We start from the raw sequence: 27,668 nt of genomic DNA, 5'->3' as shown, positions 1-27,668 counted from the left end.
AGAGAACATAGACTTAAACAGTAAAAAAAAAAAAGGAATAGCAGCCAAGTCAATTGGCAGGTTAACTCATAAATGGCACGTAAGCTTAGATGGAGAGAGATCTGGGAAGAAGCATTTTATATAACTCGATGAAACTCCACTTTCATTGACTTATAATAGATGAGGCCAGAAAATGTCTATTACACTTTCCAAGGTTCTGTATTTATATCAAATTTCCATTAAAGACTTCTCCCTGAAATCTGTGTAGTTGTTGTGGCCTGCCAGACTTGGGCAATGAGGAGGTTGGGGAGGAACGTGGCCCACCTCTCAAGTCTGTGGAAAGCTCTGATGGAAGCTCTGCATCAGATGTAGAGATAGAGCCAGGGCCCTCTGACATTTCCCAGCCACTGGAGAGGCAGCTTCCTTTGGAGTCTGAGATAAGTGGGGAGGAAGAACAGCTGGGGCCTGTTCCAGATACATGTATGCACAGAGATGTTAGGAGAGGAGAACAACTGAGGACAAGGAGCCGACTCAAGAAGCAAGGCACACATGAATGCTGAATGGCCCCTCCATGACTGGAGAATAAATAGAAAGAAAGGGAATTGGTGGTCATAGAAGACAACAGTTCAGATTTCTGAAAATTTGGCTCATTGTGTTTTGTGTCTCAGAGACGGCTTGCCAGAACTTAATTTGCAGTTTTGTGGCTGGGAACTCAAGGCCTGGCAATTATCTCAAGGAACTGATTAGGTCTCCTACTGAAGTTAACTTTTGAAGGACTATTGCCTGGATTTTTCGGTGTGCGAATGCCATTAATTCACAGGAGATAAATAAAGAGGGTTTTTTTTTTGTGACCAGGAGTCTGTTTCTTATTTCTGCTAAGGCTGGGTCAGAATAGTAAGAGTTACAGAGTTGGAAGGGACCTTGGAGGTCATATAGTCTAATCCCCTGCTCAACCAGGAGAACTGTACTAGGGATTCGAACCACCAAACTTCTGACTTTTCTGATCAACAAGCTCAGTGTCTTAGCCATTGAGCCACCTAGTCAGTCTGTCAGTAGTTTTTGTTTCCTTGTTCTTGTTCAGCTGTGTGAGACTTGAAACAGTCAATGGGCCCAACCCTCTGGAATGACCTCCCTCCCGATATTAGAACTACAAATGACCTCCACTCCTTCCGACAGAAGCTCAAGACTCACCTGTTCCGACTAGCTGGCTTAGCCGATTGATAGTTCCATCTTCCACCTCCTGGCAAACATTTTAAACATTTTATTGGGGAATTTTTTAAGGGAATTTTAATTGTATTTGTATTTTAATTAAGAACTGTACAGTATATTTTTTACCTCCTCCGTTTACGTTTACGTCTATGTCTACGTCTACGTCTACGCTTCTGTCTATGTATTTGTATATGGTTTTAACATGACTGTACACCGCCCCGAGTCCTGCCAAGGAAAGGGTGCGGTCTAGAAATAAAATTTATTATTATTATTATTAATGATTATTTGGTGTTTTTGCTTTAGATATACCTGTCTGATGATGACTTCAAGAAGTGAAAGACCAGAGAAAATTACAGAAAGAGCAAATGTTGTATCAGGATTCAGTCTCTTGAACTGCCGTAGAGCCGAAACTGGTAATGAAAATATGATTTAAAATGCTCCTACTTAAAATAAAATTGCATGACTAGTTGTTGGCCTCTAATCTGTCTTTGACATATACTTTCCAAAATATTTCCAAAATGATTGCAGCATGCCATTCCCAGACCTATCCTGAATTAAACTTCCGCGGGACAGAACTGAATGTGGAATATGTCAGGGGGCACATAGCTTGCCAGCAACTTTGTACAATGACCCTCCGTTGTCAATTTTTTACTTATGTTTTCCGTAAAATGCACTGCAACCATCAAGGGTACGTGCTTTTGTTTCGTTTACAAAATAACCGTAATGTGAATTTTTGCATGCTCCTTTTGGAAAAAAAAAATACTTTTAGAATGATATTGCTTCTTTTATTTCCTGTATAGCAAATGTAAATGCTACTTAAAAATGTCAGCCAATGGGTCTCCAGATAATATCGAGGCTGAGAATGAAATTGTTTCAGGCTATTCTTTAAGACTGTGCCAAACTAGCAAAAGCCCTGGTGAGTATCCAATTCCGTCCTCTTCTGTTGCCTTTATAGGAGAGAACAGGAGATGTTCATTCACTTTGAGAAGACTTGTATCATCCCATACCTGATCATTTCCAGAAATGTTGGAGTAATATTTTCCCAGTCCTGTACTAGCATGTGACTGAGCCCCGCAGTTGGGATTATGGCAGGGGTGTCCAAACTTGGGAACTTTAAGACTTGTGGACTTCAACTCCCAGAATTCCTCCTCTCATTCTTCATCTTGATGATGTGCGGACGGGCAGGGGGAGGGAGCTGGAACCGGTTCTAAACGGCACTGTAGATTTGTGGAACCTCTTCTATAGAAGAGGTTAGAACTGGCAGGAACCCACCCCTGGGTTTCAGGTACATGTATGCCAGTGGTGGGTTCCTACCGGTTCGCACCGGATCGCGCGATCCGGTTCCAGACCGAACCCGGAAGTAACCGGACCCAGAAGTTATGGGGAAATGCAATCCTCCAACTTGAAAAATTGTACTCAGGGATGGAAATTCTCATTTTATCAATGTTTCATAGCTGTTGAATTTAAAATATTCAGTGACACCACAAGAGACTAAAGAAAATCATTCCCATCATTTCATTTCTGAATTTCCTTAATGATTCACCATACTGAATATTTTGCAGGCTGTCCACTGATGCCAAACATTTATTGAACGCTGTTTCTTGTGATTTGACATTGTAGATTATTTTATTTATTTTATTGTTTTGAATTTACTTAGTTTATTTTAAATTACTATTCATCACCTACCCTGTTTCCCCCAAAACAAGACCTCCCTGGATAATAAGCTCAATTGGGCTTTTGAGCACATGCACTAAATAAGCCCTTCCCAAAAATATTGCAACACAGCAGCAGCCATGAGGTGACCATGCTCACCAACTCCTGCACCTCAAAAAAAAAAAAAGACCTCCCCCGAGGCCAAGTGCTTATTTCAGGAATCAAATCTTATTTTCAGGGAAACATAGTAATATTTTTAGTTTCTTTATTATTTGACCATGGATAATGATACTTAATAATTTATTTGTGAGTAATGGCAGTTGATGTATCACTAATAATTATAAAGAAGTTGACATTTTAGCAGTATATGGAATTTCACATTTGATGGCTACCGAAGTAGTAAAAGCAATTCAACAGATATATTATTCTAGTATTTTAGGAATAAACACAACTTTTCAACATTTGTTAGACAAAGTTGAAAAACTCAGCTATATTGGTTTTAATCTAGTTCTATTTAATCCCAAATTGACTTATCAAATGTCAATGCCTGTGGTCTCCATCCAATTCATATCAAGGGACCACAGAGTTTGAAAGAAGGTGTTAACTATGTCTCTGGTTTTGTCCTCCTTTATTGCCCCTCTGCACCCGTGGTTTTAGTGTAGTGGTGGGTTCCAGCAGAGACTACTGCTGGTTTGCTCAGGGGTGCGGAGTGCATGCATGCACAGTGCAATAAAAATGCTTCTACGGGTCTGCAGAAGCCAAAAACAAGATGGTGGCACCGACGGCGCCACCAAGAGAACCAGTTTAGGGGCATGGCCAACTACTACCAGTTCGGACGAACTGATCCGAACCGGTAGGAACCCACCACTGGTTTAGTGTGGGGCTCTTGGGGAAGGAAATTTAACCAGAACAGTTGCCAAAGCCATGTTTATTCAGAATTCCAGGATCAAGGAAAGCTACACAAACTGTGGATTCTATACGTATATGTTCATTGTTGATATCTAAGATAATGTAGAGATGACAGCGCCCAGCAGATTTTTGTGCAATAGAAGGCAGAATTCAACCTGTTTTTTAAAAAACATTCTGTGTTGCCTGTTTCTATGAATAGTATATTAAGGCATTTGTTAACTTCAGCTGCCAATAAATCTCTAGTTTTTCTCAAGACCTGTTTTTTGTTCAGGTTTCAGATGAAAATGAGAAGGAATAAATTGTGGAGGTCTTCTGCAGGACAGAGAGATCAGCTCTCTGTCTCATGATAAAACACATGCCATCTTGCCTTCAGTGTCAATGACTTTGTCTTGCCCTTTTCTGCTGCACATTAGTGGTGGCTGGATTTTGATTCTTTTCATTTATGCAGCATTTAATCTTAAATATACTAGCTTCTGATTTCTTATTATTTTTTCTACCTTTGTTAATTCCAATATTTTATAAGCTAGAATCTAGCTGTTCAAAATCCTTATTCCTGTCCCTAAACTTACAGCAAGTAAATCTAGGCAAATAGTTATATCAGTAGGTCAAAGTACCGGTTGTTTGGCACATCAACTGCTGTTTACTGGTATGTATGTTTTTGCTCCTCTTAATACATTTGACATGAAGCAACTTCTTTGAACTTTGAGGACTCAGGCTCCTAATCAAACTCAAATGTTAAGATGATTCCCTGATTTAGACTATTAGACATATACTTTGAATGTGTGTGTGTGTGTGTGTGTGTGTGTGTGTGTGTGTGTGTGAGAGAGAGAGAGAGAGAGAGAGAGAGAGAGAGAGAGAGAGAGAGAGAGAGCTTAGAGTTCTTGTTGATCTCTGAACTTGGTTATTTGCTTGCAGACATTTCATTATATGACTAAATAAATAAATACTTTATTTACAGTCACAGACCAAAACACGAACAGTACAAAAGAGACACAGCAGCCAGTCAGCAAAAGCCCAACTAAGGGAGGTTACAGCTCTCTCCTCTAATGGTCACAGCTCTCAAGAAAAACCTGGAAACCTGAGAGGTGATGTACGAGGAGACATCCCCAAGGCAATGCACAAACAAATCACAGCCATCAGGACCAGAAGGGACGATTTCAGGAAGAGACAGTAACCTAGATCTGTCCGGGCTATACATAGGGCAAAATAGAAGGACATGCTCCGCTGTCTCAACCTCGGCTCTGTCACAAGGGGACAGCCGCTTATTAATCGGGAGCCTCTTGTAACGACCATCCAGAAGTGCTGAGAGAAAGACATTGAAGCGAGCTAGGGAAAAAGCTCTTCTATACTTGGGAATGGTTAGGGTATAAAAATAGGAAGCCATCCTCAATCCATAGTTATTAACTTGGTTGAGAATCAGGGGGGAGCAAGTTTTATTGACTACATAATATGATTATGGTAGTACTGATGTTACTTAATTGGATAATGAAACATGTGCAAGCAAACAACCCAGCATCAAAAGTTCTATATATCCAGGTAGGGGTTCCTACTGGTTCGGATGAGTTGTAGTAGGGGAGACATGATTGCAGTGTTCCAATATCTCAGGGGTTGCTACAAAGAAGAGGGAGTCAAACTATTCTCCAAGGCACCTGAGGGTAGAACAAGAAGCAATGAGTGGAAATTTCAAGGAGAGAAGCAACTTAGAACTGAGGAGAAATTTCCTGACAGTTAGAACAATTAATCAGTGGAACAGCTTGCCTCCAGAAGTTGTAAATGCTCCAACACTGGAAGTCTTTAAGAAGATGTTGGATAGCCATTTGTCTGAAACGGTATAGGGTTTCCTGCCTAGGCAGGGGGTTGGACTAGAAGACCTCCAAGGTCCCTTTCAACTCTGCTATTGTATTGTATAGTAACTCAGCTGGTCACGTTCCTGAACCGGTTCTATTGCCGGCACTGTAGTAGTTGCGATCTTGTTTTTTAATAGTACTGTGCAAGCGCGCATAGCGTGCGCATGCCCGTAGTGTGTCCCTGAATGAACCAGAAGTAGTAGCAACTGGTATATCACCCTTTTCTGCAACACTGTTGATCATTAGAACTTGTATAGCTCCTAAAACTAATGCACTCTATACAGTCCTCCAAATGAATTTCATGAATTCACTTCCTGGCAGAGGCTTTGAACCCCAATGAAAAAGATTGGACTCTTTGTGTCTAATACTTACTAATAAAGTTGACTAACTCATCAATATAACTTTTAGTATCGATGCTAATGGAGTTCCAAATCAGCTTTTCCTTTTGTGTACCTCCCAGTGTGTTGGATTTGAATTCTTATGATCTTGTATCAAAAGCACTGAATGAAACCTGATGTAGTGATTAAAAGTTGTTTTAGTCTGTGTGCAGAAACCAGAGAAACGGGCAAGGGTTGTTGGAGGATCAAACTCTTCTGTTGGTGAATGGCCTTGGCATGTCAGTTTACACACAGTGCTCCCTGTTCAGACCCATCAGTGTGGTGGTTCAATCATCAGTGACCAATGGATTTTGACAGCTGCCCATTGCTTCGACAAGTGAGTAAATTATGTTCACAGCAGAAACAGAGAAATCACATAATAGGATAGCTTTTGTTACTGTTGAATAACAAGATATCACTACATATGAACCCTAGGACTCCTGGTCAAAGCCTTGAAGATTAGTCCAGAAATGATATATACAAGTATTGTCTATATATGATTTAAAGTATATGATTTAAACAATTGCATGAAATAATTATGTGGTGTACTATATCATGAAATGTATTGTTCCCATGTTTTATATCATGCAATTAGCTTGGCTGATTGGGCATCATATAAAACGAAAGTTCAAAGTATCTGGGAGGTTCTCATAGCCCTCTCATAGATTCAAAATGATGGGAACTGCAGTCACACATTTGGATGGCATTTGGATTAAAAATGTGGATAAAATAATTCTTTGATCCAGGGGTGCCAAACTCGATTTATTGAAAGCCAGATTAGCATTGTGGCTAACCTCCAAAGGCATGAAAAACAGTCTTATTTCTACATATTTAATCTTAATTTTCCTTGTTTTTATTTTCCCTTTAGCTTTCCATTAACTGAACTTTGGCTTGTCTACAGTAGCATTTTGAAACAGTCTGAAATAACAAATGAAACTACTTTCTTCAAAATCCAAAAATTGATTGTTCATCCCAGATATGAATTTTCAGAGTCAGGATATGACATTGCTTTACTAAAGCTTGACAGACCTTTGAATTTCAGTGGTATTTATACATTTATTTACAAAACCTTTAATATTATTTTAGTATTTCATACAATGCCATGCCCTAGTTTGTTTAATAATGGTCAGTTGAATATGCCATCATTGGAATCATTGTATTAAATCCAAGTCTAATAAATGAGCCAGCAGTGTGCAGCAGCTGCCAAAAAAGCCAACACAGTTCTAGGCTGCATCAACAGAGGGATAGAATCAAGATCACGTGAAGTGTTAATACCACTTTATAATGCCTTGGTAAGGCCACACTTGGAATACTGCATTCAGTTCTGGTCGCCACGATGTAAAAAAGATGTGGAGACTCTAGAAAGAGTGCAGAGAAGAGCAACAAAAATGATTAGGGGACTGGAGACTAAAACATATGAAGAACGGTTGCAGGAACTGGGTATGTTTAGCTTAAGAGAAAGAAGGACTAGGGGAGACATGATAGCATTGTTCCAATATCTCAGAGGTTGCCACAAAGAAGAGGGAGTCAAACTATTCTCCAAAGCACCTGAGGGTAGAACAAGAAGCAATGGGTGGAAACTAATCAAGGAGAGAAGCAACTTAGAACTGAGGAGAAATTTCCTGACAGTGAGAACAATTAATCAGTGGAACAGCTTGCCTCCAGAAGTTGTGAATGCCCCAACACTGGAAGTCTTTAAGAAGATGTTGGATAGCTATTTGTCTGAAACGGTATAGGGTTTCCTGCCTAGGCAGGGGGTTGGACTAGAAGACCTCCAAGGTCCCTTCCAACTCTACTATTGTATTGTATTGTATTGTATTATTGTAAATTACCATGAAAAATGAACCTAAGCAAGATGATGTTCTCCAAGTCTAAATAAAGTGACTATATTAGATGAAATATGGTCCAAGAAGGGGAAAAAATCCAAGAAGAGACAGTTGATTTTAAATAAGAATAAGAAAAGTGGAAACATCTTAAGATTAAGATGACAAAAAAGATTGAAAGAACAAGGCAAGAAGGTCAGATTTGTTTAGATAAGTCATACTAAAGGTAAAGATCCCCTGCACATGCATGCTAGTTGTTCCTGGCTCTATGGGGCAGTGCTCATCTCCTTTTCAAAGCTGAAGAGCCAGCATTTTCCAAAGACTTCTCCATGGTCATGTAGCCGGCATGGCTAAACGCCAAAGGCTCACAGAGCGCTGTTACCTTCCCACCAAAGGTGATCCCTATTTTTCTACTTGCATTTTTACATGCTGTTGAACTGCTATGTTGACAGAAACTGGGACTAGTAACGAGAGTTCACTCCGTTACGCGGTACTAGGGATTCAAACCGCTGAACTGCCGACTTTCTGATCGACAAGCTCAGCATCTTAGCTACTGAGCCACCATGTTCCCTTTAAACCATCGTAATTGAAACTTAATTAAAACACATTCCACAATGTAAGAAAATATGAAACAAAACCAGGAAAACACAAGTAGCATTGGCACTCTAGTAGCATGCTAAGAAGATTTTGTTTCAGAAAAAGAGGCCTATCACACTGAGAACAAAAAGAAATTTAACAAACAACCTATCTTACAGATCAACTCAATTATAGCAGACAGAAAGGTGATCAGTATGAAAGTGGCATTTTAAAAGAAACTGGGAACAGCTGGTCAGCTTAACATTTACTTGGGCAAATTGGTAGAAAAGTAATCAGATTAAAAATAAACCTATGGCAGAATTAAGCAAAAACCAAAATGGTTTCTACAAGGATTACTTAAATTTGTAAAAAGGTCTTTGATAAAAGCTCTCGAAGAAGCTTAGCAATCATAGGGTAAGAGGAACCTTTAACTAGATGAAAAACTGAAGCAATTTTAGGCAATCTTCTCAGACGAGTGAAGTGACAAGTGGAATCCTCAAGAGTTTATACAAAGATGGGAGTTTTTCATCTTATTCATAAATGATCTTGATTTGAATACAGTGAGAAGACCAAGTACCCAAGATATTCAATGTGATAGTGTTTTGCAAGATTTACAGAAAAGATTTATTTAAATTGTATTAATTTAAAGTAATGAAGTTAGGGAAAATATCCTACAATAACTTCAGAAGAACACTGAGTCTCTATACCTAACTAAAGATTTTGGGATCCATATTATAGATAGCTCAGTGTATTCACTTTACAGCTGCAAAATATGGGAAATTCCATTCAGGATTCATTAGGAAAAGGACTGAAAATAAAGTAACTAACATTGTAATGTCCTAACACAGGATCCCCCAATCTTTGAGTCATGGACCACTAGTGGGCTGTGAGCTGTTGACAACCGGGTTGTGAAAATGATGGGCAAGCGTGCATGTGTGCTCCATTTGCGTGAGGGGCAGGCATGTGTGCACAGCATTCACACAACTGAAGCTGCGTGTGTGTATGTGTGCTTTCTGGCTGTCGCGTGGAACCATCCCCTCTCTCACCCTCCCCTCACCGATCTGCAAAGTCAGAAATTCTGTCCTAACATCTATCTATGGTACTCCTGCATCTTAAATGCTGTGTACAGTTCTGAAAAGGGATGGAAAAAATATACAAAAGGGAAATCAAAGCAAGATGTTCACACAGCCGGAAATGTTCAAACTTTATCTTCAGGAAGAAAAGCAGAAGGTGATTAAAGCATATGGAATTATGCACAGCATGGACAAAGTAGGTTGGGAAGGATTTCTCTCCCTCTTTAAAAGTATTAGAACCAACCAAGTTGCATCCAGTAAAAAACGTCATGGAGAACATGTTCAATACGTTTTGGATTTTTAAACTTTTGATTTTTTGATTTATTTAATTTGCATCCCATCTTTACTATGTTTACAAATAACCCAAGATGAGAAACATATCCAGCAAAATTTCCTGCTCCTAGTTTCTCCATAACAATACCCCTGTGAGGTGTGTTGGGTTGAGAGAGAGTGTGACTGGCCCAAAGTCACCCAGCTGGCTTTCATGGCTAAGGCAGGACTAATGGTCTCTTGCTTTCTATCTTGGTGCCTTAGCCAGTAGGCTCTGGACTGGGGAGTGCCTGTCTTCAAATACCAGTTCAGGGGTAACAATGGTACAGTGGTGGGATTCAAATAATTTAACAACTGGTTCTCCATCCTAATGACCAGCTGGGTAGTCAGGACTCAGTGGTGATGTGACCATGTGGGTAGTGGCCAACTCAACATCACTCACATCGATGGGCGCTTCACCTTAGCTGTTACAATGTATTAAGGGTTAACCGGAGAGGCAGTTTCTGTAAGGAGGACAATAAAGGTTAGGCTAGAAACAACGCCAGAATGTTTCCTTCCTGCCTCCCTTACAGGATTAGCCCTGTAAAATGGAAAAAAAACACAAAAGGAGATTTCTTCCAACAACCGGCTCTCCCAACTGCTTAGAAAGTTAACAACCGGTTCTCCCAAATAGGTGCGAACCGGCTGAATCTCACCACTGCAATGGTGGCACAAGGATGTGATGCCATCTTTGAACTACAATTGTCCTTTAGCATCTTTTTGGCTGTTGTGAGAAACAAAATACTGGGCTAAGTGGGTTAGGGCTGAGTTACTGGGTTAGGAACAAAGCTGCTCTTCTATCCTTAAAGATGCAATTTATTTTTCAACCAAAGCCTTTCAGCATTCTATTTATCTGATATTTAGCTTTACAGCAACCCGCATGCCTGCCCTCCCAGGAAAAAATTAGTACGGAATACACTGAATGCTGGGTGACTGGATGGGGTTACACAAAAGAAAGAGGTACTGAAAAATAACCTTAAGAAACATTGAATACTTTTCTTGACAGAATATGACGTGATATTAGGTTGTTATTATTATTGCTATTTAAATTAGAACCCTAGGAAAGGGTTTCATTAATAAGTTGAACTATATAACTGAAAAGTATTACCTTTCTAGATTACTAGAGTAATGTACTTATTATAAAGGAGCAATGCAAGTAAAGATGCCCCAAAATTGTCCCATGTTCCTGAGAACCATGTGACACATATGCACATCTGACATTATTATACAGGAAGTCCTAATCTTAAAAACTGTTCATTTAATGACCATTTAAAGTTATGGCAGCACTTAGAACCATCATGTCCCATAGTCAGGTGAGCAAAATTCAGTTGCCTGCATTGTCTCTCACCATTTGCAACCTTAGTAGGCGTTCCTGCAAAGCAAAGTCAATGGGGGAACCAAATTTGATTACTGAGGACAGCAAAAAGTAACAAAATTGGGGATGAGTCACTTAACAACATTGCCTAATGACAGACATTTTAGCCACATTTGTCAAGGACTACCTATAGAAAGGATCTGCTATTTGCATTTGTATAGGCTGGCTTGTCAATTTTCAGAGACTTTATCTTTTTAAAAATTGGTGTAATCAGGATCAGAATCAGCACAGTAATTAGTTGCAAAATGACATTCAGTGGATCTTGAAATAAACAGAAGAGAGAGAGAGAATTTTATTTTTTTTCAGTCTACATAACATTTCTAGTTGTACTCTTTAGCAAGGTATTAGAGGACTTAGCCATTATCTGCTGATTCTCCCCATTAAAAATAAGAGTATTGAGGACAGAACATTAATTTCTGGTGCTATGTAGTGAGGTTTTAGTTGTGTTATTTGTTGATCCTGGGTGTTCTTACCATCTCCCTATGTTCTCCCTATCTGATACGATAGAATCCTTAAATGAAAATAAATAGATCTCATCTCAAAAGCAATGAAATTGTTTTTTAAAAATGGGAATGTAGACAGATATTTTCTCATTTAACTAGCATTAAGGACATTATAAGACCATTGAAAAACGAAGCCATCTCCTTAAATATCCACATAATCTTCTGTAGATTTAAGCCCATTGCAGTTTGCTTACAACCTTCCTTTAGTCATCTCATATAACTTAACATTGTAGCCCATAGAATTAGAATATCTGTGGGCTACAATGTTAAATCATATATCCTTTAATAGCACAAATTATGATAATCTGTTTACCATTTGAGCTACATCCTCCAACTCTTCTGGCATGTAAGGGATGGCATTATTTACATTGTCCAGATAAGATGTAAGGAAGGAGGCAAATCATCTTTTCAATGCATAGACTATTTTACTTGATGCTTTCAATATTCTCAAAAACAGCGTTATAGTTGGGACTGTCAGTAATTATTTCTCAGCCCTGTATTTTCAGCTGTAAATGCCCTGGAGGATTGATGCTTCTTCTGACTTCCTATCATTCAGATTTTCGAAGGGAAAATGAAAAGCTGTTCTGGTTTATCAGACAGAAGAAATTGAGAGAGACAAAATTGGGTGTCTGCCATGTGGAGTGTGCCTACAGCAGGCCAGCACTTTGAAGCTATTATAAGAATGAACATTGATAATTCACCTGATCTTTGGCCAAGATTGTCTTGTCAGTTTTCAGCTGCTTTGCTATCTTTGATGTACTTATTACTTCTAGAACATATTCTATATCCCTTATTTCCTTCTATTATAGATACCAAATCAAGGAGAAAAGTTTGAATGACTTTAAGTTTGAATGACTGGTGGAGCTTCTATTGCTCTACAAAACAAAAATAATAATGGAAGCTGATCATAATCTTCTGTCCCTTAAACTTACAGTCGATCAAATGCTCTACAAAACAAAAATAATAATGGAAGCTGATCATAATCTTCTGTCCCTTAAACTTACAGTCGATCAAATGCATCAACTCAGATGTTAATTGAAGTGGATAAGCACAATACAAAATAAATCAGGGAATTGCAAGAGAAAATGTCAGCGAAATCACGCCATTGCCTACACAGTGCTATCTTGAAAAAAAAAAGCTTATATGGATGGTTAAGTAATGACTAAAGAACAAACAAGTTTCATAATTATGTTTGATTCTGGTTTGAACTAAATCTTAGTTTAAACTTACGCTGTTTCCTGAACTGAAACGTTTTGGACAATTCTGGTTAGTTTAATGAAGAAATAGATACTTACAATTTTTTTATGAATGCAACAGTGGAAGGGAAGGGAATGTGGATGTTTCTGGCTAGAACAGCTGATTTGAAACCATAGTTTAGTATTATGTCTGAAAAGAAACCAACAAGCAGGACCGTTCAGTTAATGAGACTGCCGTTTTATCACCCTTTTATTCATGAAGCTTTTTAACAATCACACTGGACTTGCTCAAAATTACCTTTGTCATCCAAAGGCCCTTGCTAAGAGAAAAAGGCAGGTAACAGGTTAAACTTAGATAAGCCATGTGGGATGACATAATGGAAGTGGGAGTTAGGTGGCATGGGGATATACTCAATAACTAAATAAAGTGATTTCCAGTGTTATGCAGACATCCTCATAGTACATATTTGCACAGGTATTACATTTTTTCTGAAGTCTATAGATAAGCGGTTTCTATCTTTCTGAGACATTATATGTTGCTCTGTTAGATCCAAATGCAGCAAAAGAAACTCCTGTAACATTTTTTTATATAACTTTACTGAAAGTTCCATATAGGTACAGAAGAAACAAAACTGGTTCTGATGTTTTGGTGTGAAAGATAGAATAGTTTTTAAAAAACCCTTTTTCTTCCCCAGGCTACTCATTGTCTACCAATCCCGTTCAATCATAATGCTTTGGGAAACAGTCTGCACTGCTCGAAAGGTTCCTATCTAGTGACCTTGAAGTATTGAACTTTCTAAGGCTGCAAATGGCTCACATAAATTCCTTACTTTCCTCCCAGCTCCTTATACATTCCAATCATTTCCCCCTTTTCCCTCCCTTAGTCTCTGTTGTCAGGTTGCAAGTAGCAGTGTGTTACAAGTCAGCCTTGACATTTAGTCAAGTGTGGCAGTGGAGTGAAAGGCATGATAGCTAGGGAGGGAAATGTGGCTCCCCCCCCTTTTCCTTGTTGCCCTAAGCAGATGTTTATTTGGCTTCATAGTTAATTCAGGGCTGGGATGATGTTCAGGAGTTTCTAACTGATTCTTAGGTCACGTTCACATACAGTTGGTGATGCCTGAAGCTTGCATTATTCTTGACCTTTCGATGCAATAGCAATCTTTCTCTCCTTTGTAATTGTAGGCACAATTGAAGATACGCTACAAAAAGTCAAACTTCCCATAATACCAAATTCAGAATGTCAATCTCAATACCCAGAGCACAGAATAATTGATAAGATGTTGTGCGCTGGCTATTCAGGAGGAGGCAAAGATGCTTGCCAGGTAAATTAATAGTATCTTGTATTTCATTTGGACTCTGTAATATCACCCTCTCCGAGAGATCTGAAAAACCTGAGTTTGATGCAGACAACATGACTTTAATTAAAAACTGCATGGTATTTCCTTCTGACGCTATTAAAACCAAGATTCCTTGAGAATAAATAAGAGGTTATTGATGCGTTTGGTTGGTTTATAAAAGAGCCTGTTTTTTAATGTTTACTTTTCAAGTAGCGATATAAATATTAAATTATACAAAATGCTCATTATATAACATGCAGATGAACTTTTGATGTTGCTGCTAATAAAAGTATATAGTGCCCATTCCTGTTTTATACCTCTTTAAAGATATAAAACACAACTTCTACTGATATCATTTCTTTTTTTGCTTTTTGTCCTTTTAAGCCCTGTAATTATGTTCTATTGACATTTGCCAAGTGATAGATAAAAGGGGGGAAAAAACCCCTGCTACCAGATGGACAGCAGTCCTACTTAATAATTTGAGGGAGGTGAAAATTGCAATGGAAATCAATTGGTGGGACAAGTACATCCATGGAAGTCGAATTAGTGCAGGGAAATTTGTGTAAAAATTTCCAGGTTAAATTGTACCTGGAAAAATAGAGAGGCAGTTGGTCTAGGGGTGAGGGCACCAGGCTAGAAACCAGGAGGATGTGAGTTCTAATCCCACTTTAGGCATGAAAGCTGCATGACTTTGTTCCATTTATTCTGTCTCAGCGCAATGCACATCACAGCGTTGTTGTGAGGAAAACAGGAAGAGGAAAGTACATTAGGTATGTTTGCCATCTTGAGTTATTTATAAAAATAATAAAAGATGGGATAAATAAATAAAGTATCAGGCAATCCCTATCTCCAGATGAGAACAAGTACACACACCACTCAATACAGGCAATAAAAACAATAGCTTGAGTTTACCCCAAAAATAAGACTTATCCCATAAATAAGCGCTAGCACGTTTTAAGTGTGCACCTAATATAAGCCCTATCCCCCAAAATAAACCCTACGTAAGCACCTGAACAGCTGGCCATCCATCCATCACATCTGGTTGCTCATGGTGCTGCAGCCATGAAGCAAGGCGGGTTGGTGGTGGAGCTGCCCCACATGCCTCACACCAGGTTACCTCAGGGCCCCCACAGCCAGGCCATTCCCAACCTACACTTGCCTCACAGTGGCAGCATCAGCAGCCATGTGCAACAGGAACCCATGTGGCCGCCAATCCACTTCTTCTGCTTGCTTGCAGCCGCAACAGAATAGGAGACCGAGCAGTGTGTCAGTGCCGCGGCCATGAGGTGAGGCAGGTGTTGGGGGCCTGAGGTAAGCTGGTGTGGGGCACACGGGACAACTACACCCCCCTGCCTCACAGCAGCAGTACTGGTGTATTCTCCACCATAAGCAAGCAGAAGAAGTGGGCTTCCTGTACACGGGAAAATGTTTATTTTGGGGCCCACTGAGAACAGGTTAGGATAAGAATTGACCCCTCAAGAACAAGTTTTCTCTCTCTCTCTGCTCATTCTTTTGTCTTTTGTTATTTTGTTTGTGTGTCTTGTTTTAAGCTGGAACTCACTGGTATAGTTGGGATATTGATCACCTTTGCATTTATGAAAGTATTTTTGGTTAAGGAATATGGAAAACATACTTTTGAATAATGATGATTTATTTTAAGAATTTGTTTGGGCTTTTATTTACCTGGGTATCTTTTTTCACCAATCTTCTCTTATTAAGCTTATGTAGATTTTTCTTTCTTTGCAGGGAGACTCAGGGGGTCCCTTTTCATGTAAATTTGAGAACAGTTGGTATATGGTTGGCATCACCAGTTGGGGTGAAGGATGCGCTCGTCCAGGACAACCAGGTGTTTACACCAATGTGGCTACGTTTGTAGACTGGATTCTGGAACAAACTTTAGAAGATTAAAACAGGGTTAAATTAATCCTGCATGCTACTAATTTCATGTGGGTTTATTCAAAAATGCCCATTTTATCCTGTTTCTGCATCATTTTAAAATTTTAGGAAAAAACTGCAGAAAAATCATATTTAAATGTGTAATTTTAAAATTAACTTTATCAGACCATTTCAGACCATGGAAATTAAGATGAACGTGAGATTCTATTTCAGTTTTTATTTCTGAGTGTATGGAATAAGGGAATTCACAGTGGAGTTTACAAAGATGGGGCTTTTAAAAAAGGTTTTAGTTTGTATGATGTGCACATGCGCGCGCGCACACACACACAGACTATTTCTCACCAACAGATATAAAGTTCTTAAAGAAAAATCTTAGAAATGTAGTCAATGTATTAATTTTGAAGAGTCTCACATAATTATGCAATGACACAATAAAAATAATGTATTATAATTATTTTTTGAACTCACAAATGTATTTTTCCTTAATATGAATATATTTTATCTGATCAATGACTGTATTAATTGTAGGCCTAATAGAAAGAAAGTGTTAAGTTGGCAAGAACGCAGACTGACACCGTGAGGCAAATTCAACGAGGTTTATTCACAAAAGTAACAGCTGTCAAAATACAGGAGAGAATCAGCGGCTGGTGCTGCCTGACAGCTATTTATATGAAGCTGTCAGGCCGCACAGCCAATCACAACACAAAGGATTGCCCACGTTTAGCCAGGCCGCGTCTTAGCCAATCAGACGCGACCTGGCTGTTGCTATTGCTGTAGCTGTTGCTGGCTGACTCGGGGAAACTCCTGACGTCATTTGCCAGGACACTACAGAAAGTATGGTTAAATCCCAGTAGTTGGTGAGACCTGAATGCTGTACATCCGGTTATAGTTATATGCCCATATTGATCCTGAGTAGAGTTATGCATTTGCTCCCCTAAATGTATATAGATATTTTTGTGAGCAAACATCTAGAACAACGTTTTGAAATCAGCCCTCAAAGCAGAGGTGGGATTCAGCAGGTTCTGACCAGTTCTGGAGAACCGGTAGTGGAAATTTTGAGTAGTTCAGAGAACCAGTAAATACCACCTCTGACTGGCCCCGCCCCCACCTATTCTCTGCCTCCTGAGTCCCAGCTGATCAGGAGGAAATGGGGATTTTGCAATAACCTTCCCCTGGAGTGGGGTGGGAATGGAGATTTTACAGTATCCTTTCCCTGCCATGCCCACCAACCCATGCCCACAAAGCAATGCCACGCCCACAAAGCCGCACCTGCAGAACCAGTAGTAAAAAAAATTGAATCCAACCACTGCCTCAAAGGGAGATGGCTTTAACTGAATTATATGTATAGGAATAAGTTTGAGAAACAAGAGGAAGAGTAGCATCCTAGACAATGATCTGATAAAATCTGAGCCTAAAGGAGGAGTGGTCTGTGTGTGTGTGGAAAACATCTCAGAAGGGACTAGAGGTGGTATTCAGCCAGTTCTGACAGGTTCTGGAGAACCGGTAGCAGAAATTTTGAGTAGTTCAGAGAACCAGCTAATAGGCTGGCCTCGTCCCCACTGCCTCCTTGCATCCCAGCTGATCTTCTTTTGTTGCCCTGAACAGGAGAATGGAACTGGAAAGCAGGTTAGTGGGGTGGGAAGGGAATGGGGATTTTGCAGTAACCTTCCCTTGCCATGCCCACAAAGCCACACCCACAGAACCAGTAGTCAAAAATATTTGAATCCCACCACTGGAAGGGACCCTTCCAGTTTTGGGGAGAATAAAAGTAAGGAAGAGGATGTTAACCCTATGCGAAGAAACACCAACCGTGAGTATTAATACTACCTATATGCAATGTTACAGTGACAGAATTGTGCAAGTCAGTTATTCAGGCACTACATTTGTCAAATAAAATCCATGAAATATATTTCTGATTTTCACCAGATTATCACTTGAACTATGGATGAGATTGTATATAATTATGTTGTTTGCATTTTTAGTATGCAAAAATACATTCATGATATGAGCTGCAATGATTTACTGTGGCATGAAAGGTTGAAAAATGGGGCAAAACTCACTTAACCACTCTCTCACTTAGCAAGATAAATTTTGGGCTCAATTGTGGTTATAAGGTGATGTTGGAAGAAATGTCCATCTGGGATCAGTTCCAAGTGGGGAGAAAGATACTGGAAACATGGAGGTTGCGTGGAAGGATGGTTTAATGAAGCAGAACCATTAAATACCTGGTCCTGGTGCAGCTGAACACATGGAGTGGAGAGAGATCAGAGGTGGGTTGCTCTCGGTTCGGACCAGTATGGAAGAACCAGTAGTGGTAACTGGGCATGGGTCGCCGAACCGGTAGTGACGGCTGGCTGGCCACGTCCCTGAACTGGCTCGCTCGGACACTCCCCCTGCCTTACCTTCGCCATGTGCATCCACACTATTGCCTTCTCCTGCCTACGCACAGGTAAGCAACATTCGCGCTAGCCTAGGGCACCTCCCCACCAGCAGCGTCTCTTGAAGCTGCCGCCGTTGCAGCCCAGCAAGGTTCGCATGCTGTAGAGGGCTGTGGTGGGAGGAGAGGGCAGCAGGAGGAGAGGGCAGCGGGTTCAGCTGCAGCCTGGATGAGTTGAGAAACTGCAGGGAGCCTCCTGTATGTTGCAACTCTGTCCCTGCCAGCTGCAGGCCAGGTCCTGCCTGATCAGGTGGGCAGCCAGGTGGGAAAGTGGCAAGCAAGCGGCCAGGATTTACCTGGCCTCCAACGCTCCATTTGGGAGGGTATCCAGTACTTCTGGATACTTTAAGATTGTAGTTTCATCCACAAAGTATGTCAACACTGATCTGCATATAAATAAGCCTCAGTGAAGTGAAATGAAAGTGTTTATTGCAGGTCATTAACCAATACAATGAGCCCCCTCAATATATGTTAATGAATGCATAGAACATTTCAGTCTGCTTGTGCAACATATAGTCAATTTTCTTCTTTTGTTGTCTGGCTAACATTCGAAATGTCAGTGAAGTCTGTGTGTCCAGTCATCTTTCAATTTGTTGGAAAGATATATTTTCTGTAGACAATGAGTTTTCTTGGCAAAATCCTGGTAATCTGTCTCTGCTTCATTTTATACCTAAGACCATTTTTTTGGTTATTATTCAAGATAACATCTTATTTCTAATATAGCATTTCAGTTGCTTCTGAATTTGATGACTTAGCAGGAGGAAGGATATTGTATTAACAATGCATTGCAAGTCATCACAGAACTGTGCAATTTTAATTTTTTCTGTATCTTAGTTGAACTTATTACAAAGTTTAATAGGATGCTAGACAGGCAATGTTTTAGGCTGCATAGTTTTTTTTCAAGGTAATATACAGCATTTTTTTTCAGGAACAAATGAAACTAGGACCTGCATATTGTTAAGAATCAAGCACACATGAAAGAAATAACTTTTTTCTTCAGAGCTGTGATTAATGTTAATTGCTTAACATTTTGCTCACAGCTGCAGCAAAAGTAGTTCTATTCACAGTGCATTTGTGATAGAAAAATGCTGTTAGATGAAGCATTTAGTCCACATATTTTCATCTGCTTAAAGGGCTATTAATAAATTCCTCATGCATGCCGTGCTTGAAAAGAACAAATAAATTACAGAGGAAACATTACAGTGTGAAAGCATATGGCAGATGTGATCTTAAAGCATAGATATTCTCTTTAAGATGATTGATTGCTTTTATAATAAACTTAGTCTAGAATAATGACATGCAGAAAAATTCTCCTCTTTTTTCTCCTAATAGTTCTTATTCAGTTGGATGGGGAAAAAAGTGCTTTTAGCTCTTTCAATTGAGAAGGGAATTTTAGGGAACTTGTCATTGTGAGAAGATAGTATATTCCAACAAAGTATTTGTGATATCTACTCATCACCCACTAGACAGGCATGCCTGCAGTGCCAGACATTAATATTCCCCAACACTGTAATTATTCACTCTTGGATGCCTTCCAGGTTGCATTTTCTGTATGATCTTATTTTATCTGTTCCCTTTAACTCATTTTCTCCTTAAAGGAATAATAATATGATTCGATAATTTTAGATTCTGTGTCTGATAGTCTTACATAGAGCCTGTTCCTTAAGCATAGATGCACTGCATTTAATGTACAAAGCTAGGATTGTTGGGCATTGCCCCTTTTTATTAACAATGTTGACTGGGATTCCAAAGTTCTCCTCTAATATAAAATTACCATGTTCAGAAATGGACATAGATGCACTAAAATGCATTGACCCAGATTCAGCATTGGGTGCCACTTGGTTAACCTGACCATATATTAAGAAAGCACATGCATTTTTTTGAAGGCAATCTAGGTGATATTGGAAGAATGATTTGGTCATACAGAGACCAAGGGCTAGCTGAATCACAGAGCGACAGGCTATAACCGTGATGGTGAACCTTTGGCATGCAGAGCCATCTCTCTGGGCACACAAGCCATCGCCCATTGCTCTTCCAGGTTCTGACGCACTGGTCAGCTGGTCTTCACAAGTGTGGGAGTGCTGGAAACTGGAAGAGCAGCTGCCCAGTGTGCATGCATGCACCAGGAAGATGATCTTCTGGTTTTTGGTGTGCATGTGCATCCAGCCACTTGGTCTACCAGTTTCTGGCATGTGTATGTACGTGAAGACCAGCTGGCCAGTGTGCATGCATGTGCCTGAAACCCAGGGGTGGGTTTCTGCCAGTTCTAACCTCTTCTATAGAAGAGGTTTCACAAATCTACAATGCCGTTTAAAACCAGTTCCAGCTCCCTCCCCCCGCCCGTCCGCACATCATCAAGATGAAGAATGAGAGGAGGAATTCTGGGAGCTGAAGTCCACAAGTCTTAAAGCTAAAAGGTTTGAACACCCCTGGGGTTTTTTTCCCTAAAGGGTTAGGGGTGCAAGGGTCTGGTAACTTGACAGCTTTAAGACTTGTGTGCTTCGAATGCCAGAGTTTCTGAGCCAACATTTTGGTTGCTAACCAAGAGCGTTGTTAAGTGAGTTTCACCACATTTTACAAGTTGGCCATGCCCACCCAGTCACATGGCTGGCAAGCCACTCCCACCCAGTCACATGGCTAGCAAGCCACTCCCACAAAGCAGGCCACACCTACAGAAGAGGTTCTAAAATATTTTGAAACCCACCACTGCTGAAACCAGAAGATCATCTTCCCAGCACACGCATGCGCAGCGGACGGCTGCTCTTCCAGTTTCCAGTACACATGCCCGTGCACACTCCCATTTCAGCACTCGGTGCCAAAAAGGTTAGCCAATGCTGGACTATAACTTCTTTGCTGGCTTCGCCGGCAAATAATCTATTTCTTAAATATGATACATATTGAGTTCAATAAAATACAGTATATGAAGAATAGTCAGGCTAAGTGCATAGGTTTATCCAAATGCAGTCCCTATGGAAGTAATACATTATGCCAGGGTGGGCAAGAAAAATTCTGTGCCAATGAGGAAGAGAAGATCCAAATATGTCTAGTGGATGAAAGCAGTATCAGCCAGCCAGGACATTAACTCTCATGATTCAGAGTTAGCCCAAGATCAGCTAAATGCACCCTGAAATTGTCTTTTTAGATTGTATCATTAGTCTATTACAAGATAGCTGGTTAGAGACTAATGCTTTTAGTTATACAATAGGAGACAAGGAGGATTTCATGAAATAAATAGTCTACTGTATCATGTAAAGGCAAACTATTTTGTTTGTTTTGTTTCACTGTCCTGATAGCAAGAACAATAAACCAGTGAAACGTCCTGTCTTCAGAAATTGTGGTTGTTCTATCACTGGAGGCTTTTAAAAGGGAGACAATACAATACAATATACAATACAATACAATAGTAGAGTTGGAAGGGACCTTGGAGGTCTTCTAGTCCAACCCCCTGCCTAGGCAGGAAACCGTATACCGTTTCAGACAAATGGCTATCCAACATCTTCTTAAAGACTTCCAGTGTTGGGGCATTCACAACTTCTGGAGGCAAGCTGTTCCACTGATTAATTGTTCTAACTGTCAGGAAATGTCTCCTCAGACTGGACAGCTCTTTGTCTGAAATGGTATAGGATCTCCTGCTTGAGCAGGGGCAGGACTAGAAGACTTCTCTGCTAACATTAGCTGAAAAATTGTATTGGCCATGAAGATGTTCCTCTAATTAGTTGAGCTGAAACTGAAAAGGTACTGAAAGGACAACTGTACTCAAACCGTGATTCAATAAATGTACCCAATTGTTGTTTTCTATGGTGATTGTATCCACGGGGACAAAGTTATAAAGAGAAGTAATGAAAAATGACTTAATAAGAAAACTAAACTTCAATAACTGGAAACTGGCCTACAAGAAAGAATGAGTAAAGGATTACACAGGAGAGGGTTGTGACAAAGAAAAAGTGAAAGGAGGAAGAGAAGGTGGTTACAGTCTTCCTTAATGACAACTTAGAAGATAGTGCTTTTCCAGTGCAGATTGTTGAGTGTCCCAGCATTCATTTCTTTTGCACATAATAAACAAATGTGAATATTCTTGGCTTTGAACCAAAAAAAAAAATTGGTTAGAAAAAGTTCCATTTTGGAAAACCAAAGCACTATCAATAATTTAATTTCTTCACTGTCGAACATACAGCCATAAATTAAAGACATTTAATTTTATATGCTTAATTTCATGGTAATGTAATTCGTTGTTACAATGTGTATATATTTAGCGAAACTATATTATGAATATGAATATGGGATATAAGTACTGTAGAAATAAGCGGAGCAGTTTTTCTCTTTGAGATGAGTTTAATGGGAATCTATTTAAAGATAGATTTTAAGCTGCCAGTTAGTTGAATGAATGTGATGAATAATGGAACAAACCTAGTTTAAGAAAGATGGTATATATTAAGTATATCTCATTTCGGAGATTAGAGTTGAGTAGCAGAAGGTAGTAATGAATGTGCTGCTGAATAGTCACTCACAGCCACCGAAGGTAAACCAAGGATAGCTTTACTTTCGTTAACAAAAATAGGATAAACAGTCTCCAAAACAAGCTATAAGTAGTCTTGAATTATATTCACTGCCTATGTTACAACACGTTGATTTACAGATGCTCAACTCACGATTCACCATCTAGACAGGTAACTAATATGCAGAGTAGCCACCATCCAATACACAGTATTCAATCCCAATACCAAGCACAGAGAACATACAGGAACAACCAGGAACAATCAGGAGCAAACAGTAACAGTGCCTACTTCCTTTTATGGCTGCTTAAAGCAACAGCATCCAATTACATCTCACTTGCATTTAAAGTAACAGATACATTGTTACAATCATGGCTTATGCACACACACACACACACAAACACACACACACACACACACACATACACACACACTGCCAAGCCAAGACTAGGGTTACATCCCTAACAGTATATGCTATATTTTAAGAAGGATTATCTCAATTGAGTTATTCCTTGTGTGGCTGAATGCAGATACACATAATTTCCCCAATCCTTTATAACTCATACCCTTTAGTAGGTAAAATAGCTTTGAACCTTCAGAAAATCCATTCTAGAGTGTCCTCTTTATTGAAAAAAACTGGCAAAATGGCCATTCAGAATATGACATTCTGGCAATAGTTTGATTTACTAGGCAATGAAACTATCTAGCCTCAAATTTTCTGGTTCAAAGCCAAGAATATTCACATTTTTTTATTATGTGCAAAATAAATGAATGCTGAGACGTTCAACAATCTGCACTCGGAAAGCACCATCTTCTAAAAGACAAATTGTGGAGACTTAGATATTATTGAACTATATTTAGCAATAGAAATAGAAATAGCACTTAGACTTATATACCGCTTCATAATGTTTTACAGCCTTCTCTAAGTGGTTTACAGAGTCAGCATATTTTCCCCAATATAGGTTTCAGAAATCCATCACGCAGTTTGTGTCCAAAATATCTGTCTGCCTCCCGCAGAGTCCACTTGGCCCCCATAAAGTTTTCACAAGCAAAGCACAGAGCAACAACACATTACTTTCGGTTTTACTCTTCCAAATCTTCCCTAGAGAATCAAGAATACTATTCAGGCCAAGGTTACCTCATGCCTTTGCTCTGGTGAATTAATGAGCTAAAGATAACAGACTGTGCACCACCTTTCCTTTATTCCTGCATTTGGTTCTGCTAATTATGTGAGCTTGTAGGCTTCCAAGATAACAGCCACTGAGACCATGGTAGTTTCTACGCATGTCTGTACGTAAGCCTTACCTCTCATTCCTACACCCCAACAATCTGGGTGCTCATTTTACTGACCTCGGAAGGAGGGAAGGCTGAGTCAACCTTGAGCTTGGTGAGATTCAATCTGCCAAACTGCTGGCAGCTGGCAAGCAACAGAAGTAGCCTGCAATACTGCACTCTAACCATTGCGCCACCGCAGCTCAATCCTTATTGTTGGCAAGGGTGGCTGGGAGTTATAGCTCAACAATTAGTTTCATTCCTCCTACTAGCCATCCTGTCCTTAGAAATCTAAAGTTTTCACATCTTGTAGTTTTAATCTCACCAGGCCCACCTGCCATGAAAAAATGGCACATTGTGGAAACTCAAGATCCAAACAACAGGGACACCAAGTTGATTGTCCCATCTTGACAAGCTTATTTTTGACCAGGCAGTTTTTGGGACCAAAACAATTTCCTGTTTTGAGACCATCCTTCTTAGAAATCTTTGTTGTGGTTAATTTTATACGTACTGTCTAAGCTGCAGGCCTCTAGAAAACATCTCTGCTTTTTTGGCAGAGTTGAATTGATCTCCTATTTGCTATTTTCACATCTATCCATTTATCCATTTGCAGAAATAAACGGTACAAAATAAATTGAGAAACAAAAATACAATGCCCCAATAACTTAAATTCAAAGTGTAAGTGGAAATTGTACATTTGTCGAAGATGTCATGGATATCTTGAGTCTTTCAAAATGCTTAATTTCAACTGCCTCTGTGACACAGAATGAGTCTATGCACCTCATCTGAAAACTTCAATTTAGTCCAATGTTGCTAGCACTCAAGGACCAAGGATGAAATTATATGAATTATACATTTGGCCTCAAGAATTGCCACTCATCTGCCTTGTTTCATCAGGTGCTTTCTCCTTGATTAACAAAAATCTCCCTCGTGCTCTGTGCCTGCGGAAACAAACAAGGCAATGAATCAGAACTATAGCAGGCAATGAAAGGAGAAAAACAGTTCACTGACTCCCAAATGAAGTATGTAATTTCAGTATAATAACAGATGTCAAACCTTTTATAAACAGCAGATAGATGAATGAACGAATGATGGAAAAACAGTTCTTCAGTGCACAGATAGCAACTCTTGGGACTTCTATTCATTAAGCGTCTAAAAACCAAGTCAGATGAAATAGAATTAGGATTTTGACATAAGAATTATTGATGTGCCATATAAGGCTGTTATGAATGAGGTCACTGAAATGAAAATCCTTTAAACAAATTCTCAGAAATGCTTAAAAATATCCACTGGATTTCAAATGGATCCAGCAGTGAACATAATGAATACATTAGAGCAGGTTTCTGTGTGTGGACGAGGAATTTCACACACTTTATGTTTGATATAGTAATGTACAGGATATCCCTTTTTTAAATTTTAAATTTTTATTGTATATTGGGTTTTTATTAAACGGGGCATGTTAATGGTTTTAATTTGTCTAAATGTTTTAATCTATTACCTCCTCCGTGCATGTATGTTTTTGTATATATGTATATTTATATATGTCTTAGTGTACGCCGCCCCGAGTCCTGCCCGGAAAGGGAGCGGCTAATAAATCCAAATTTTTTATTATTATTATTATTATTATTATTATTATTATTATTATTATTATTATTATTATTATTATTATTATTATTATTATCCTGATCACAGTCCACATATGAATATGTACCCCCTCTATCATTCTAGATCAAAAAGGAAAATAATTTATGTTTTAGGCTTAGAAATCACATAAATATCCATTTTGTTCATGAACTGAATGGAAAGAACTATGACTAATTCAGACAGAAAAGTAAAATTATGAAGTTCAGTATTCTTGGTGGTGGCAGCGAATGCCAATGGTGGTGATAGGTGGCGGTGATCCCTGCTGCCTAGAACAGCTGATTGGCAGTATTCTTGGAGGCCAAACCAACTGCCAATCAGTTGCTCGGAAGTGAAGGTTCCAACATTCATTGATGGCGGGAACCAACCCCCTTCCCCTCCACCGCAATACTCGCTCTATAAGGTACATAGACATTTCCACCCACTTTGGGCGGGGGGAATGCATCTTATAGTGTGAAAAATATGGTAAATACTTTTGTTTCCACATGGAGTCTGAAAGTTATATATGAACCTTGTGCTTGAAGTGGAAAAGAATGAAACTTTGATTTTGGATTTTATTGATTACACCAGGGGTGCCAAGCTCGATTTCATTGAAAGCCGCATTGACTTGTGTTTGACTATTGAGGGCCCGGTGGGCATGGCCAGCTCAACATCACTTGTGTCAAGAGCGCATGTGGCAGCCCAAGCACTCTGACAGTAAAAATGGCTCCCAACCTCTGTTTTCAGCTGCGACGGCCTCCTGCAACCCTCCGCCAGTGAAAACAGAGCTTGGGAGGACGCACACAGTCCTCCAGAGCTCCGTTTTTGCTGACAGAGGCATTGTGGCCAGTCCTTCGCTGTTTCCAGGGGGGTCCCATGGGCCAAACCCCACGGTCTGGGTCCGGTCCCTAGGCCTTGAGTTTGAAACCCCTGGATTAGACTGATAGATCCTTATAGAAACGGCTAGTTTGTATTATTATGAAAAAACAAAAAGTTGTGATTTGATGTTAATGCCTTATTTTACTGCAACAGAGTGAATCGGAAGTTAGTGCTTTCATTTCATTGTTTTTAATGCTCCGAATTTCAAAACTACCAGGGGAACTGCTGAAAGGAAACAAGTGCCTTTTTTTTTTCATTTCAGTGATTCCATCCAACCAATGCACTTGACTAGCAGCAAAGTCATGGCCATGTTTAAAAAACCAATACCCCCAATTGGTTTAAAAAAATCATCAGCCAGTTGGCTTTCTTTGTGCCTTATTACATTTTTTGTTTGCCTGTGCTGTCTCTTCGGCAGTGAAGACACATACATGATGGTGTAATTTTCTCAATTTCACGTTCATCACTATATTGTTTTATATGCAAGGCTTTTTTTAAAAAAATGTTTAATAAGATCAATTCAAATAGTGCACATTCTAAAAGTTATATAGGAACATGTTTAAAGGGAGAAAAAAATAGTCTTAAAACAAAGCAGAAAATGAAAACCCAAACAAAAAATCTGTTGTGGCTCTCCAGCAGCAGCAGATCTGGCAGCAGCATCGGACAGTGAGGAGGTTGGAGAGGAACATGGGCCAGTCCTGGGGGGCTGAAGAAAGCTCAGACGAGGGCTCTGTGTCAGAGGCAGACGAACAGCTGGAGCCTGTTCCCAATGTGCACATGTGCAGAGCTGCCAAGTCTTGCCAAGACAAGAACAACTAGGAAAGCAGGCTCGACTTGGGAGTAAAGCCACACCTTGGAGGTGATTGGCCCCTTCCATAGGAAACAAAAGAGGAGCAAACGGGAAGTGG

General features: G+C 39.6%; 2 protein-coding genes across 3 annotated transcripts in view; one reads left to right on the top strand and one right to left on the bottom strand.

The window, feature by feature from the left end:
* KLKB1 (kallikrein B1) overlaps positions 1-16,516 on the top strand; it is a 29,837-nt gene extending 13,321 nt beyond the window's left edge. The window contains exons 8-15 of one of the 2 annotated variants that reach the window (XM_081959578.1): positions 1,492-1,601; positions 1,717-1,876; positions 1,989-2,104; positions 6,137-6,311; positions 6,843-7,018; positions 10,620-10,715; positions 14,012-14,151; positions 15,913-16,516. In XM_081959578.1, coding sequence (XP_081815704.1) covers positions 1,492-1,601; positions 1,717-1,876; positions 1,989-2,104; positions 6,137-6,311; positions 6,843-7,018; positions 10,620-10,715; positions 14,012-14,151; positions 15,913-16,074 — 1,135 coding nt within the window. In that variant the 3' untranslated portion in view covers positions 16,075-16,516. The remainder of the gene's footprint in view (positions 1-1,491; positions 1,602-1,716; positions 1,877-1,988; positions 2,105-6,136; positions 6,312-6,842; positions 7,019-10,619; positions 10,716-14,011; positions 14,152-15,912) is intronic. The other variant, XM_081959579.1, reaches the window with a different exon arrangement.
* Positions 1-27,668, bottom strand: part of FAT1 (FAT atypical cadherin 1) — a 489,274-nt gene that overhangs the window by 221,042 nt on the left and 240,564 nt on the right. The gene's annotated exons all lie outside the window — the stretch shown is intronic.

Source organism: Natrix helvetica (genome assembly GCF_964273705.1).
Source record: "Natrix helvetica genome assembly, chromosome: 7".
NCBI classification, from domain to species: Eukaryota; Metazoa; Chordata; class Lepidosauria; order Squamata; family Natricidae; genus Natrix; species Natrix helvetica.
Note: the sequence above shows the minus strand (reverse complement) of the source record. Positions and strands in the feature narration are given on the sequence as shown.